The sequence below is a fragment of the Phyllostomus hastatus genome, unplaced genomic scaffold (genome assembly GCF_019186645.2).
Source record: "Phyllostomus hastatus isolate PE091 unplaced genomic scaffold, TTU_PhHast_1.1 phas_scaffold_501, whole genome shotgun sequence".
Classification (NCBI taxonomy): domain Eukaryota; kingdom Metazoa; phylum Chordata; class Mammalia; order Chiroptera; family Phyllostomidae; genus Phyllostomus; species Phyllostomus hastatus.
Genome location: NW_025334033.1, coordinates 43,078,562 through 43,094,780, shown reverse-complemented (window position 1 = coordinate 43,094,780; position 16,219 = coordinate 43,078,562). Strand labels below are relative to the sequence as shown.

At 40.9% G+C, this 16,219-nt stretch overlaps 1 protein-coding gene across 9 annotated transcripts in view; it reads right to left on the bottom strand.

Annotated features, from left to right (window-relative positions):
- SYNE2 (spectrin repeat containing nuclear envelope protein 2) overlaps positions 1-16,219 on the bottom strand; it is a 289,942-nt gene that overhangs the window by 103,314 nt on the left and 170,409 nt on the right. For all 9 annotated transcript variants that reach the window (XM_045822428.1, XM_045822429.1, XM_045822433.1 and 6 more), the window contains 7 exons: positions 14,303-14,458; positions 11,823-11,963; positions 9,987-10,169; positions 9,094-9,231; positions 4,963-5,148; positions 2,677-2,799; positions 1,093-1,275 (listed from right to left, as the gene is read on the bottom strand). In XM_045822428.1, coding sequence (XP_045678384.1) covers positions 1,093-1,275; positions 2,677-2,799; positions 4,963-5,148; positions 9,094-9,231; positions 9,987-10,169; positions 11,823-11,963; positions 14,303-14,458 — 1,110 coding nt within the window. The remainder of the gene's footprint in view (positions 1-1,092; positions 1,276-2,676; positions 2,800-4,962; positions 5,149-9,093; positions 9,232-9,986; positions 10,170-11,822; positions 11,964-14,302; positions 14,459-16,219) is intronic.

The window sequence follows — 16,219 nt, the reverse complement described above, 5'->3', positions numbered from 1 at the left end:
TTTTTCTTCCTGTGGGTGCCAGGAAATGACATCAGCAGATCAGTAAGTAGCCAGGCCAGGGAGGCTACAGGTTAAGACTCAAACCAGAGACTACAGTGTCCTCAAGTCTTAGGAGAACACAGTGGTCACCAAGATGTGAATAAAATTTAAGAGGGAGAAATAATTTTCTTCCTACAATCAGGTGGTAGTTGGGAAAGGGGAAAATAAACCTTTCCTCCTACCCTGACCCATCTAATCAGGAAACACAGGCAGAAGGGGATTCTACCAAGAGCTGAAAAAAGTCTGTGGAATTTCAGGCTCTTTGGGAACTTTCTGTTCTTGTGAGTTCTTGTGAGTGGCTAAAGTGAAATGTGAAATGCAATTTCTATCTAATGATGATGGCTGTCTTGAGACTGGAATCAAACAAAATGAAAAGAAAAAAAAAAACTGGGGAGAGACTCAAAGAGGTCAAACATTAGAAGAAAGAGACCCTGATCTGGAGAACACCAGGAATCTAAAAACTCAAACACCTGTCCCATTGGTACACAAATGAATCTCAACACAAGTTAACTCGGTGTTCTGTTAGCAAGTTGTCTACCTTCTGGCACTAGTGTCCTTATAGGTAAAAATAAGGTGGCAAAGTGCCTACTTTCCTGTACCAACTACATGAGAACAAAATGAGACGATGAAGAGGAAAGTGACTGAGATGCAGAAAGAAATTATCACGGGAATGAATACTGTCAGAGTCTGTAGGCCCCATGAGACCGCAAATACTCTGTTCAAGTTTGAACCTCGCCCCTCACACTGGACCCACGCAGGTCTTCCACAGCTGGAGAATGGAGTGAGACAGAATGTAACTACACTTCAATGTCTGTAACTGGAACAAGGGTGAAAATGGAGAAAACTGACTTCAGCCCCATTTCAGCAAGAAGGCACACCCCTACCTCAAATGCCACTTCCTGGGCAGCAGCACTGGGAGAGGCCAGAAAGAACCAACATGGCAGCATCTCACTGTCATGAATCTGATCTATCTGACCAGCGAAAGTGAAAACAAGACCAGCCTTCGCTGAATGTTTTTGTCCAGTAAATTGGCTGTCATCAGAAACTACTCACCTTTAACAACTCATTTTGTTCATGAGTCACATTTTCCAAAAGTTTTATATCTTGTAGAAGCTGATTTGTCCGCTGAAACACAGGCAGAGGTTTCATTCCTGTCTGGGGTAAACTCAGTTCCACTTGGTAAGACAGTATTTCAGCAATGGTTTTCTTCATAGGATGTACATTTTCCAGTATGACCTTAATTATATTAGATATGCATGGTTCATAAGTGAAAAAAAGGCCACTGTTACACTGTTATACTGTTAAATCTACTTATTCAAAAGTATAAGTGTATAATTTAGACTTTAATCTATTATTTTGATTTTTAAAACATTTCCTTAGCTCAGAGTGAAAAAGATTATTTTATCACTTGTGATCTGGTTGTTAAAGTTCTCACGGAAGAATGAACGTCTGGGGCAAGAGTAGCCTCCCAGCACTAGGCATGCACTCGGACCACCCTTGCCTTCCTTCTCCCCTCCCACCCCCCCACCCCGCCCCAAACTGTTGTTTTGCTTTGTGTGCTATCACCAGGCAGTGAGCTGTGGTAACAGCAAGTACTGCATCTCACTCTTGTAGCAACCGCACCCAGCACAGGCCTGTTTCTCAGAAAATGCTTATTGAATTGAACAGAACTGTCCTGTCAAGTTTTATAAGTCCCAGAGGTATAATTACTTTGCTTTAATGACATCTGATCCACAGAAACCTGGATTTACATATTCAATTAATGAGAAGAGAATATAACTAAATACTTCATATGTATCATTTCATTTGATCCTTACAACTACCCTGGGAGAGAGGTATCAGAACTTCCACATCATAGGCAAGGAAAGTGGATTCACAGCAGTTGGAAGACCAAGGTGAGGTGAGAAAAGTAGGGCTGTGATTAGAACCCAGGCTGCCTGACCCCAAAGCACACGGTCCTAACCGCTAGGCAGAATCAACATCTGCGTACTATTTAGTGCTAAGGGCTCTATATGCATTAGAATAGTACAACATAATCACTGCAATACCAGTGTGCAGATACGAAATGTTATAAGCAGTTTAGCTGGGGCTGGAACTCAGTTCTCCAGCCTTAGAGCCTTAAGCTCGTGGACTATTAAACAACTAAATTTGACTTGAAAGCAAAACTGCCAAACTTTGAAGTTTCTGGAAGAAATTAAATGAAAAAACTATATAAATAGTATTATATGATTTCAAACATGATATTTATAGACATTCATATCTCTTTCAACTTTTTTTAATCCTTACCCAAGAATATGTTTATTGAATTTGAGAGAGAGAGAAAGGGGGGGGGGAGAGAGACAGACAGAGACAGAGAGAGAGAGAGAGAGACGTTGCCTCCAGGACGTGCCCTGACTGGAGATGAAACCCACAACCTAGGCACGTGCCCTGATCAGGAACTGAAACCACAACCTTTTGGAGGATGGGATGACACTCTGACCAACTAAGCCACCTGGCCTGAGCCATATCTCTTTTGATTTTATTGTGCTATTATTGTAGCATGACTAAATACTTTTTATTATATCACATTATTACATATCTAAAAATAAACATAATAAATATTGTGATAAAATACTTTAAATAATGATCCAGGCTTACCTCCCCATGCTTAAGTTGTTCTTCAGGTGAAAAATCAAATATTTCTTTAGATAACAGGATAGCTTTGATTTTTGAAACTCTTTTCTCCATTGATTTTACCTCAGTTTCAACAGCAACCACATCCTAGAGTTTCAGAGAAAAAAAAAACTCATGCAGTATAAGCTGCATACATCTATAAGACACAATTTATTGCCATTCATTCTATTCTAACATTTAACCAAAATATGTTTGCCATTTCTATACTTCTTAAAGACTAAACAAGTGCTACTCAGATACTGTTGATTGTTTTCCATAAAAAAATGCTATTCTATTATTAGCAGACCACACTACAAAGCACTGCTTACACACTATTGAGTTAAAGATCCTCATAAAGCCACTTTTCAATTACTTGTACTCTGAGAACAAAGGTACAGATGCTTCTTGACTTATGATGAGGTTACAGCCTGAAAAACCCATTGTAAATTAAAAATATCATTAAGTAAAAAATGCATTTAATACACCTAACCTACTAAACATCACAGCTGAGCCTTGTATGTGCTCAGAACACCTGCATGAGCCTAGAGCTGGGCAAAATCATCTAACACAATGAATACACAATCTCGGGTACTGACTGTTTACCCTGAGGACAGCGTAGCCGATGGGAGGGGTGGTCATTGCTTCTGTCCAGCATCACAAGAGAGTAACTTACCTCATGTTGCTAGCTGGGAAAAGATCAAAATTCAAAACTTGAAATATGGTTTCTACTGAATGCATTTCACTTTCTCACCATCAAAAAATAAAAAATAAGCCCTGGCTGGCGTAGCTCAGTGGATTGAGCACGGGCTGGGAACCAAAGTGTTCCAGGTTCGATTCCCAGCCAGGGTACATGCCTGGGTTGCAGGCCATAACCCCTAGCAACCACACATTGATGTTTCTCTCTCTCTCTCTCTATCTCCCTCCCTTCCCTCTCTAAAAATAAGTAAATAAAATCTTAAAAAATAAATGAATAAAATAAAATCTTAAGTGAAACCATTGTAAGTTGGGGACCATCTGTAGTATATATCTGAATTGGTTTTTAGGTAAAGTCTCAATGATCTACAAACTCTTTAGCTTTATCTTTGGAATGTGTTTAAACACTTGAATACAAGTGAGTCTCACATTTTAAAAATTCCCACCACTGTAAGTAAAATGATCAAGTTGCCCTTGGGAGAGAAAGGAACACACAAGGAGCTGGAAAATGGACCAGATATTCCTGCTGATGGCTTGTTGCCATTTGAAAAGTTGTTACTTTATAACTTCAACTAATTTAAACAATAGATCATTTGTGCAGTGGTTATTCTCTTAACAACATCAACCTCTAGAGCCTGGACGAGAACCTTAAAGTGAAATGCTGCAACATGTGCTATGAAACCCCCAGGGTGAAGTCCACTCACACCGTGAGACGGCCTTCGGGCCTTTACTGTAGCTCTCATGGCAGACACACTGTAGCAATATAGAGGCACAGCTAATAATGACCCGGACAGAAAAAAACTACATAGAAATAGACTAAGGGTTTCAAATTACAGCAGTTGGGATCATTCAACAGAGGACAAACAGAGCAATCAGCAAGAAAAGCAGTAAGTACAGTCAGTAACTTTATAGTGATGTATTCAGACTATGAGGAAAAGTTAAAGCATGTTGAAATTATTTTCTGCACCTTATATTGAGAAAGGTATATAAACATATAAAATGTATTTTAGGACATTTTTCATCAAAAATTGTAGAAGCTTTCAAAGCTTCTACATTGTAAAGCTTTGTAAAGCTTCTACAATTGTAAAAACTTTGGAACAGGTATGACTAACCAAGAATATGTAACAATTGCTATTCCCCGAAGTTATGTAAGTGTGGTACAGGGAATGTAACTGAGGAAGAAAAGGTAAATAGGACTAGCTTTCTCTGCCCTTGACATGGCACTCCATCCTTAATTAAATACCACACATGGTTCAAGCTGAAGTAAAATATTAAAAAACCCAGGGGCCAGCATCCCCCAGCCCCTCAGAAAGTATTTGCTATTGGTGAAGAGTTGGGAGGTTATCTGTTTTAATTCCCTCTCTGCTGACGGTGCCTGTAAATCCACAGTATCTCCTCTTTGACAAAGAGAAAACACTGAGTGCATTTGATCAGGATTCTTTCCTTTGAACATAAATGAAAAAATAAAAAGTATCAGATCAACGTGTCTTCATAAAATCAGTTAACAGGATAACTCTAATTTACTAAATGAAATAGAAATTAAAAATAAGAAATCACATCTTTATAGTGCCAACTTACATCAGCCATACGCTGAAGCTGTGGGAGGCTTTCCATGATGTTTTGTTGCAAAGCTGCTACTTGACGACTTAGCTCTTGTATGGACTGTGCTAAATCATCCGTTTCAAAAATCACCGACAAGTCTGCCAGAGCCGTGAAAACTGAATGTAAACGATTATGTTTCTGTTCAGAATCTTCCAAAGCCATCTACATAATGAGAAACAAGGGGGGGAAAAGAAACATTAAGATACTGAAAGCTGACAAAAATTTAAATCCAAGAAAATTTACATTTGTCTCAACATATCAAACTCCTGGTTATTTCCAGTTATGTAATAAAACCCTGAACACTATTGCTGATGGTAGTGGATGACTTCAGAGTGTGTAACAATTTTTTTTCATCTTCAGCTGAGAATGTGTTTATTCATTTTAGAGGTGGGTGGGGGTTGAGAGAGAAAGAGAGAGGAACATTGGATGTGAGACAGAAATGCTGACCAGGTGCCTCCCATATGTGCCCCGGCTGGGGACAAAACCCGAAACCTAGATATGTGCCTTGCCTGGGAATTGAACCAACAACCCTTTGGCATAAGGGAAGACGCTCCAACCAAGTGGCCAGGGCCAGAGTGTCTACTGATTCTGGTGGACTTGCAGCACCCATTTTGAACCACATAATCCTGCTCCTCTGCCATCATTAACAGGTCCAGAAACAACTAACCTGCAGTCCTTCCCTCTGGAATTTGGACTGGGGCTTACTGATTGACCTCTAATAAAATATGGCAGAAGCAATGTGGTGTAATTTCCAAGGTTAGATTATCCAAGTCTGTTTCTGTCTCAGGAGCTCTCTCACTCTCTTTAAGATTGTTTATGGAGAGAGGAACCAGCTGGCACGCCATGAGGCAGCCTTGTGTACGCAGGTGGCTCTTCCAAGGCCTGCCAACACTCCTGTGGATGAGCTTGGATGTGCGTCCTGCCGCCTCCCTCACCCAAAGTGAGCCTTCAGAGCAGACCACAGCCTTGGCCGACACCTCAACTGCATTCTCATGAGAGCCCCTGAGCCAGAGGCACTCTGCTAAGCCCTGCCTGGATTCCAGACCCACACTGACTGTAAGGTAACAACTGTTTGTTGTTTTAGGCTGCTAACTTCTAGAGTAACATGTTACAGTACAATAGATATTGAATATGTAGGTCAATCCTTGAACAACCCAAATGTCCATTAACTGGTGAGGAGCTAAACATATTATGTATTTACATTAATGGAATACTATTCAGCGATCAAAAGAATAAACTACCTATAAACCTAACAACCTAGATGAACCTCAAAAACATGATGCTAAGTAAAAGAAGTCAGGTACAAAAGACTACATACTATATGATTCAACTTATAGAATATTGCACAAAAGGCAAAACTGTATGAATAGAAAGCAGGGAGCACGTGCTTACTAGGGCTAAAGATGGGGGAGGGGGGCTGACTGTAAAGGAGCAGGAGGAGACTCAGGGGAAACTCGGGGGGATGGAAATGTTCTCCATCTCGGCAGTGGGGGCAGCTACACAGCTGTATGCCGTCACCACAACTCACCTAAAAATTTCATCTAGCTGTACGGTATGCAAATTATATTGCAACAAAGCTGATTAAAAAATAAGTTGTTTTCCTATCTTACAATGAAATTTATGTTTTCATGATTCTTAACTACAATAGCAGTTTGGGGTTATAAACAGCATCTTTAGGTTATAAAAACCTATTTTAAATAATACTATCCATAGATAGAAGGTTATAATGCAATTAAAACATTTTTAAAGCTTAGTCGAAAGTTTTGATACCTTTAAAAGTCATTTTAAAAACCACTCCTGGTAGTACTAAAAAAATGCAAAAGGGTATCCTAAAATAAGACAACTGTTTTAAAAAATAAAGATAGAATGGGGTATTCACATATGAACAGTTATTTGAGACTTACTTTCCATTTGGGGGATGTATTAGGATACAGTCTGTGGGAAATCATCCTGTACCTCCCCGTGTCCCTACTTCTAGCTCACAAACTAGAGTTCTACTCAGCTCCAGCTCAGAAAGGCCAGCACGTGAGAGATACTTTCACACTTTTACATTTCTGTCAGTAGGTAGCAAAGTCCAATTGCTTTTGCCTGAGTTCACTCTTACACAGTGTTTTTTAAAAAAATCTTATAATAAGCCTTTGAGGGGAAAGGCATTATTTTTCTCTTCTGTCTTTGTAAACTCCTTAAAATGATGAAAAATACAGGCAATTTATTTAAAATAAAGGGGGATGTGGAAAGCCAACCCAAGAGGCAGGGGCAGAAATCACAGGACAGGGGAAGAAAAGAAACAAATGGGTAAAAATGTAACACCTTTATGCCCTGCCCGCACATCTTCAAAACCAGGGAGGTATGAAGTCAGTTGTTCACTTAGGAACACACTGTGCTATTCTAAGGACATAAAAAGGAGCTGGATCAACTTTGAGGTCTGATTACCCTAAAAATTGCTACAGAATAAACCTTTTCCTAAGAGATTCTTACTGGTGGCTAAATAATATGAGAGAAGCGAAATACGCCTTCATAATAAAACTTAAGCCAACAGTTGGCACCTGGAAGATCTCTAGCAGTCATGGCCCAGAGTAAGAAAATGCTTTCATTTGTCTTGGCAAGCTAGCATGGGGGCACGGGGCACCTGCAGAGTGCCTGGGAGTACAGGAAATTTGGGATTATGGCATGGTAGAATGGGAAGGAACCACGGATTAATTTTTTTTAATGCTGTGTAACTAATTACCACACTTAGCATCTTAAAATAAACACAAAGGTATTATTCTCATAGGTCCCATGGCTCAAGAGTCCAGGAACAGATTAGGTGAGTCTTCTGCTCAGGATGCTACATGGCTGCAATCAAGTGCCATCTGGAGCATGGGTTTCTCTCCCAAGTTCATGCAGGATGCTGGCAGAACTCAGCTGCAGGGCTGAGATGCCAGCTTTCCTGCTGACTATGGACAGGGGGTCACTCTCAGCTTCTAGAGGCCGCCCTGGGATCCTAGCCCCACGGCCCTCTCATCACATGGCAGCGTACTTCTTCAAGCCAGCGGGAGAATCTCTCTCCAGTCTGCTTGCAGAAAATCTTACAATTATACAACCATGACTGATCCTGTATTCACGGGAATGATCACCCCATTCCCTTAGCAGTACAGTGATGAAACCTAATCAATGGAGAGGCTAGTTCATCACATACTCATATTCTCACCCATACTCAAGGGGAGGGGGATTATACAGGTCATGTACATCAGGGGACAAAAACATTGGGATCCATTTTAGAATTTTGCCAACCAAAACCATCACCACTCAGTGCAATGTTCTTATTTCACTGATGGGGGAAACCGAGGTCCATAGAGGATACAGTAAATTACCCCAAGAGTCAGGTAATATAGGGGTCCCCAACCTGTTAGGAGCCAGGCCACTCAGTAGGAGGTGAGCAGTGGGAGAGCGAGCAAAGCCTCATCTGTATTTACAGCTGCTCCCTGTGGCTCACATTAAGGCCTGAGCTCCGCCTCCTGCCAGGTCAGCTGTGGCATTAGATTCTCATAGGAGCGCGCACCTACTGTGAACTGTGCGTGTGAGGGATCTTGGCTGCATGCTCTTCATGAGAACCTAACGCTGATGATCTGAAGTAGGATTGAGATGGTGATGCTAGCGCTGGGGAGCGGCTGCAAGTACAGATTACCATTTGCAGAGAGGTTTGACTGCACAGAGGCCATAGTAATTCAACTGCTTGCAAACTCGTAACAAAACCCTATCGGTGAGTGGCAAGTGATGATTAAGCTGCATCTGGTCACAGGCTATAAAGCCATCCCCTGCCAATCCCCTCCCTGGTCTGTGGAAAAACTGTTTTCCAAGAAACCAGTCCCTGGTGCCAAAAAGGTTGGTATGTACTACTGCTGACGCAGTAGATACCAGGACAGAAAGAACAAGATCCTGGTCTCCAAAATCCCTGTTTACAGCCTGCCACCCTTCCAAGCATCCTTCTGCCATTTGGCACAGTTGAAGATATGGTGGTTTTTCAGGGGGAAAAAAAAAGGTAAAGGAAGCACCGTGATGGTTAGCTAAGCCACTGATCATGACGCAGATTCTGTGGCACGCTGGAAGCATGGGAAGAACACTTACCTGAAGGGTGCTAGCATGGAGACTCAGTGCCTTTGAAGAGGCATAGTCGGCAGGATTAGCCAGCAAACGACTGGTATTTTCTATCCAAGCCTCAGTACTCTTCAAAAGATCATGATATTCCTCCATCTTGACTGTGGCCTGTGAAAGAGAGGCGATAACAAACTCAGTCTGACTAATGCTTCCTACTTGACTTGAATGAAGAATTTGCGGCTGTTAGTCAGTGGTCTGTCAGCCCTGCAGGGCTCCACACCCCATGGCTGGGGCCACTTGCCCCCTCCCCTCCAGTTCTGAACCTGCCAATCTTAAAGACTAATCCAGACCACAGACGAAAAGGACTTAAAAAGTTCCACCCCAAAGCCAGGGGCCTCGGCAAGGGTTTTGAGTTAGTCTTGCAAGTAGTCTGGTTCCCACAGTATGCTTCATTCTGAAAACTGGATTTGTATTTTGTCCTCCTGTCCAGGGCCTTGTCCTATGCCATCCCAGCTCCTCTGAGACTAGGACCCTGCCTCACCCTTGTTCGGTCACATATACAACACCAGCCACCCATCCACGACCTCTGCTTAGAGGGGAAAAAGGAGGTGTCCTGTTCGGAATGACATTCCTCCTTGTTGCTGGTCCCCTCCCTGGACTCCCGAGATTGCTTGCGGGAAGAGCTGTGCTGGGGCTGAATCTCAGATACCTGCCTCTACCTGCCCAGTTAGACTTTCTGCCTGTCCCTTTAGTGACTTCTGACCCTTGGGTGCCCACCTGAACCTACTGTGTGGCTCTAGCTTCAAATCCTAAAACTGGCAATCAGAGGGAAACTGGATCCCTCTGAATATATGTTTATTTGTTTTAAACCGATCTCAACACCACTACACACTATGTGCCATTATCACATGTTACCACCGCACCTTATTTAACTGGGAGGTTCTCGATTCTGCTCTCTGAGATACTTGCTGATACTTCTGGAAAGGAACCATCAAGTTATCCATCCATTCTTGAGCCTGTCCTGGATCCCCTTCCACAATGTCATGTACTTCAGAATCCAGCTCATTGAGCTTGGAATGCCAGAGATCCAGCTCGTCCCACATTTTCTGGACAAGGAAATCACATGTCAATTTAAACGCAGGTGTCATGGTGTATTGTGGCAATTCCTGGTGTTCACATGCTATTTGCACAGTAAATGCGACCAAAACACCACCACAGGCAGCTATTCACGTGTGCCCAGGAATCACTGGCGACCTAAACTGGAAAACACTCTTTCTGAGGTGTCTCAACTCTCACAGTGCTCATTTCGGTACAGATGAGCTGCAGGAGAGCAGAAAGACCCGGACATTCGCAGAGATGAAGGCACCAAACAAGGGTGACGCACCCTCATCTTTCAAGAGTGTTAACATTATGTTTAAAAAGGGCTTCAGCTAATATTTAAACCTATTTAGATCAGCACATACATATACTTTCAAGAAGGCAATCTTGATCAAGTACAAAAATGAAACTAATAAAAATAACGTATCTGCTCGCACTCAGGATTAATGTGGCGGCTGCGCGTTGTAGCCACAGGTAACAGTAGCAACTGCTTTGGGTTCAACAAACTGACAAGCTGGGTTCAAACATTTCAAAGGTAAAAAAATTTAAATCTTACTTAATATTTGCTTAAGAACATAATTTCTAGAAATGGGAAAATCTTGTTGCTTAAATTAGATTCCTCTATTTATTAAGAGTCTGAGATTTTGTCCAATGGTGAACCATATTCTGACCTATTTTTTAAAGTCTCCATTCACATTAGCAAATTTCCTTAAAATGTAGATTAGAATAAGAATGCTCTCTAGTCCTGCCCAGTGTGGCTCAGTCGGCTGGGTGTCGTCTCACAAAGCGGAGAGTCACCAGTTCAATCCCCAGTCAGAGCACAGGCCTGAGTTGTAGGTTCGGTCCACGCCCGGCCTGGGTGCGTGCAAGAGGCAGTTGATCTGTGTTTCTCTCTCACATCAATGTTTCTCCCCCTCCCTTTCTCCCTCCCTTCCCCCTCTCTAAAAATAAATATAACAAAAAAAAAATCTTTTAAAAACCGCTCTCTATATGTAGAGTTTACTTGGGAGTTAAGAGGAAAAAATATTATGTTTATGTACAGTTTTACCTAAGACTTTATTTCATAAGACATTTTACCAGGGGAAAAAACTGGAATTTCTATTTTCCTATTCCCCCTTGCAGTCTAAAGAAAAGCTGCTAATACTATTCATATTCTATTGAAATACTTTTTAATGTTATTGCACTCTTATTTTTCAATTACAGTTGACAATCCTATTGAAATTTTTTAATCCAATGAGTTTTATAAACATTCCATATTTTAATCCCCAATATATTTCACTTTAGAAAAGCAAAGGTTCTAAGAAATGCTCAAACACAGCAACATGTTAGCCTTTGTTTTATATATATTTATATGTGTGCATAATATTTTTATATAGTCTTATAAATATAAGACCTTCACTCTCCTTTACTTGTGAAAAGGCCAGTTCACAACCATAGGCTCTCAGGGGGTTGGGTATATTTTCACCTTGAAAAAACGGAGAACAATTCTTAAATGCGACATTCTCCACCAAGCTAGTGTAGGTGGTGCCCTTGGTAAGGGTGGCCTGTGGAGCTGGGCCAGCATCCCTGTAGTTCAGGTTACCCCGGGGGACACGCCCTGTGATGATGACAGATGAGCAGGCAGAACACCAAGGGTGAAGGAAGTGCAAGGAGGATGTTACCTTTTGAATTTCTTGAGCTTTCTCGATATTTTTGCTTTTCTGCTGCAACATCTTTTCAACATTATGAAGTCCATTGTTGATTTCATCTATTTTTCTGCTCATTGCGTATGATGGTGAACTTTTCAAGATTTCACTGCTAATCTGTTACAAAGGGACAAAGACATATTTTGGTTTAGAGTTGTTTCCTGCACTCTAGTCACGAGTTCAAATGATAAAAGGGTTAGTCCCACTGTTATGTGCTTTTGTTATAAAAATTGTTTAAAGGTCCCCTGTAAACTTTCAAACCACGCTGGCTAATGTGTTAATGAGAGAGCACATTAGCAGGTGAGGAGATGGCAGCTGTGCTGACCCAATCTGTTAAATCCAACCTAAAGAAAGGAAAGAAAACTGACAAACACAAATTTGTTGAATGTAATCCACGGCATATACTTACAGATACATGCGTGCCACATGGGGCACAGCAATCGAGCGGTCTCCTGGAACACACCCAGTGGAGCAGATGACATGAAAGAATTCCTGAGAGGTAAACTATTCATTACACAGTCTCTCCATTTTACGAGGAAATCCTCTGTAAAGAACTGTTTTCAATAAAATCAAATTTCTTCTCAAGCTGACTTAAAACATTGTAATTCCCGCCTTAATATTCATTAGGGTAAAATAACCTCTAGGACATTCAAAGCTTAGTTTTCTCTGTGGGAAAGTTTCCAGTGTGTTTTCACAGCAGTCAGAAATCTAGCTGCTGAACAGTGTCACTTTTTATCCAAATGATTTTCTTTAAAAAATTACTTAGGTTAGGAAAGATACATGAATGTTGAGTGTGTCATTTTTCAAACACCTGATTAATTAGTTCATGTTCCTTTTTTTCCTTCTTTTGGCTACATTGATAAGGTTTTCTTCCAGCAGCCACTGAATAACTAAATAATACTTTTTGCTTTCGTATCATCCTTTAACTTTTTTAAAAACTACTATCTATATAACCACTGAGACTAGAACATTCCAATAAAGATAGTAAGCAGATGCAGAAACTAAACAGAGGCTGGATGACTTGCTTAAATTAAGGTCACATGTCAAGGCCACAGGTGACCTTGCCCCAAGAAGCCCCAGGCTGCCAGACCCCGGAGTCCACGCTCTTTTCACATCAAGCTGTTGATACTTTCAAAAACTGTTTTTATTTCACAGACCATACCACACCGCAGGCAAGACTTCTAGAAAAAAAAAATTAACCCTGCACTGGGTTTTTTGTTGCTATATAACTTTCTAGTCCTATGTAACAAATTTCCACAAAATAAAGCTTTCTGATCTTTTGGGCAGCTGTTCTGCTGGCAGGGACGGACACCACTTAGGAACATTAGGAGAGATCAGGACTTAGGGAAGTCACGCTGCGGCCTGAACTGTACAGAATGGCACTGCATCTGCCGCCTGGAACCTTCAGACACACCCCACAAGAGAAATCTGTTGCTTTTTGTTATAAAGACGTAAGCTACAGTTGAAAGTTTCAACCTTAAGTTCAAAAGACAAATTTTGATTATTAATTCACTTTATTGGGGATTTTCACATGATGCATTCACAAGAACGAATTTAGTTTCTCTCAAAACATTTAGATTCTCTTAAAATAAAATCAATAGTACGTGATTCTTGAGAAAGTACCTCATAACAGAGTTTATTGCATGTTAAATCAACAAGAGTTCTTATAAATATATATTAGGAGTTTATGAGATGTTTACATAGGTTAGCTAAGTTTGCATAGAAACCTGCATAGAAGTTAACTAAGTTTGAAATCTTATTTCTGTGTGTGTATTTACTATCTATTTTACTAACTAAGTTAGAGATATCCTAGGCTTTGAAAAGCAATACAAAAATCTTTCTGTGGGTGCTAAATAGAACACAATTTTGTTCTGTTGAATTTGGGCTGCCTTTTTACAATTCAGTAACATTGCCTTGCTAAACTCCTAAGTCTGTACTACGAAACATTTCCCAGTCATGCTTCTAAACTGGACTTCCAAGTGTAAGGATTTGCCCAGCTATGATTTATGAGAATTGTGCTACCACCATCATTAGAAAGGCACTGTGCATTAAGTGACATGTGAAATTTTTATTCTTATTGTTGTTGGTTGCTATTTCAAAACATACAAGGAGAACATGTTTTAAAACAAAGCATTATCCATGTCCATAACTTTAAAGTGGGTGTCCAGTTTAAAAAAAAAAACAAGTGAAAGTTAATACTTAACTATGTCTAAATACAAGAGAAGAAATACTAACCATCTTGACAACTAAAAATAAACAGATTACCTAATTTCTGTGTTTTCCTCCGCTTATTCAGAGCAATTGCATCTCAGTATTCAATACACAAAATTATCACTTAACTAAACTGTATAAACGTTATAGTTGAAATCAGGGCAAATAAAAATATGATACTAAATATTTTCGTTACATTCATTCAACCCCACAAATAACAACACTAGTGCAAACATCATTATTACCTTTTCTTCTACGTCTTCTAAAGCTTTCCTGCATTCTTCCACCTGGGACTCAATCTCTGCGGGAACTATGGTGTACATTTCAGAATACTTGATTCGGAGTTTTTCCATAATATTCTCAAAAGTTAGCTTCCCTTTCTTAAAACTGCTTTGAAGCTCCTGAAAACATCAAGAGAGTTTCAGTACTCACAGGATGGGGGAAGAGTTTAACTCTGAAAATAAAAGCGGCTTTCCAGCACATCCTTATGATTTAAATGCACAAATTTTGCATGACAAAACCTCACTGTTGATACAAGCTGATTAAGCCTGAGAGATACTCCTTTTGGTCAGATGATGCTTTCTAATTTGTAAGAATTAAACTTGCTATCTCTTCCCAGTGTCAAACCATTGTCCTGAAAAGACATTACAACATCTCCTGCTTCTAAAGTACCTCTAGGATTTAACTGTATCTCGGTGGCAGCCTCGATCTAAAAAGCTGCAAGTAGCAAAAAGTTTCAAAGAAGTTTTTTTTTGTTATTAACTTGTTGCCATTTCTGTTTCTTCCTACATTATCATCACAATGATTCAAGGCCACTAAAAGCCCTTACGCTTGAAGCAGAAGTGTCTGCTTTCATGTAATTAGACAGCCCAGCAGAGCTCAACTTCTTTCAAACAGGAGAGTTCCAGTTCCAGGCAAAGAATGTGGGTTTCAGCAGATAAAAGAAACCTGAACAAATAGTCCATTGGTTGTGGCCTAGAAACAAAATCTGATCTAGGTTCTCCTGCACTAATTATAAAGGAGAAACTCATTTGTTTGGGAAGGTTTCCCAAAGATCAAGTGGAAAAATACTTTTTGACTTTGCTCTGGCTTTTTGGGCTTGTTTGTTTTTAGAGTAGCCGTGCAGCAGCCTTGTTTGCGTTAATGGATTGAGTGAGTCACTGTACTGAAGAATGATTACAATTTTGAATGACTTCATGATGTGACACTGTTTTCCTTTTCTCAATCCACAGCAGAGAGCGAATCTAGACAAGGGAAAGTTAGAGAACAATGCCAGGCAGACAAAGCTGGGGTTTGAGGTACAGTGTCACCCTGGTTTATCTAGACCTGCTCTGGGGACACAGAGCTTCACTCAAAGCTGCAAATAGATGGCTTCCCCTAGAAGACTGATTCCATGAGGGACAGTGCGTTTCCCTTCTCAACACTGACAACCAACTCTGATTAATGACAGCATGTGACTTTTGAATAAACTTGCAAATATCATTTTTGCCTGTTACCATTGGACCTGAATAAGAGACATCCTGGGGGTGGGGGGGTAGAGTTCCCAAACGATGCTGCGATACTGTGATATAACATACACACTTGGTCTTCATCACTGGTTTCTGGCACAGCTTCTAAAATGCTTGACATTTCCTAAATGTAGTGAGAGCAGCATCTTTTGTCATTTATTTTTCAACCAAAACCTGAGTTTACACAAATGAGATGACTCTTGGGATGCCCCAATAACGATGTGATAGCTTAGAATGGGGGCTGGTTGCCAGAAGAACCGACACTTGCAGCCACACAGAAACGTCCCTTCCTTCATCAGTCAGGTTCTCCTTTCCTTTCGGTTCAAACGGGCCTGGTGCAGGCCAGGAGTGCCCTGACTCACCCCTTCCCTCTGCTGTGCACTTCTTTAACCATTAAGCTTGCAGGGCGCTGAGGCTCTGGTCAGCGTCAAATAATCTCAGGAACAAAGTCTCAGGTCTGTTCACCCACAGAGACAGAGTTTCAGTGGAACTGGAGGTAACATCCAGGCCACAGCTGTGTTTCAGCTCTAGACCCAGAAAAGCAGACCGACTCCACCAACCACGTTTGCAAAGCCAGACACGGCAATGCCGTGGCTGATGTCAGGGCCAGATGCACAGATCAGCTACCCCCTGCCCTAGTGCTGATCAATCAGT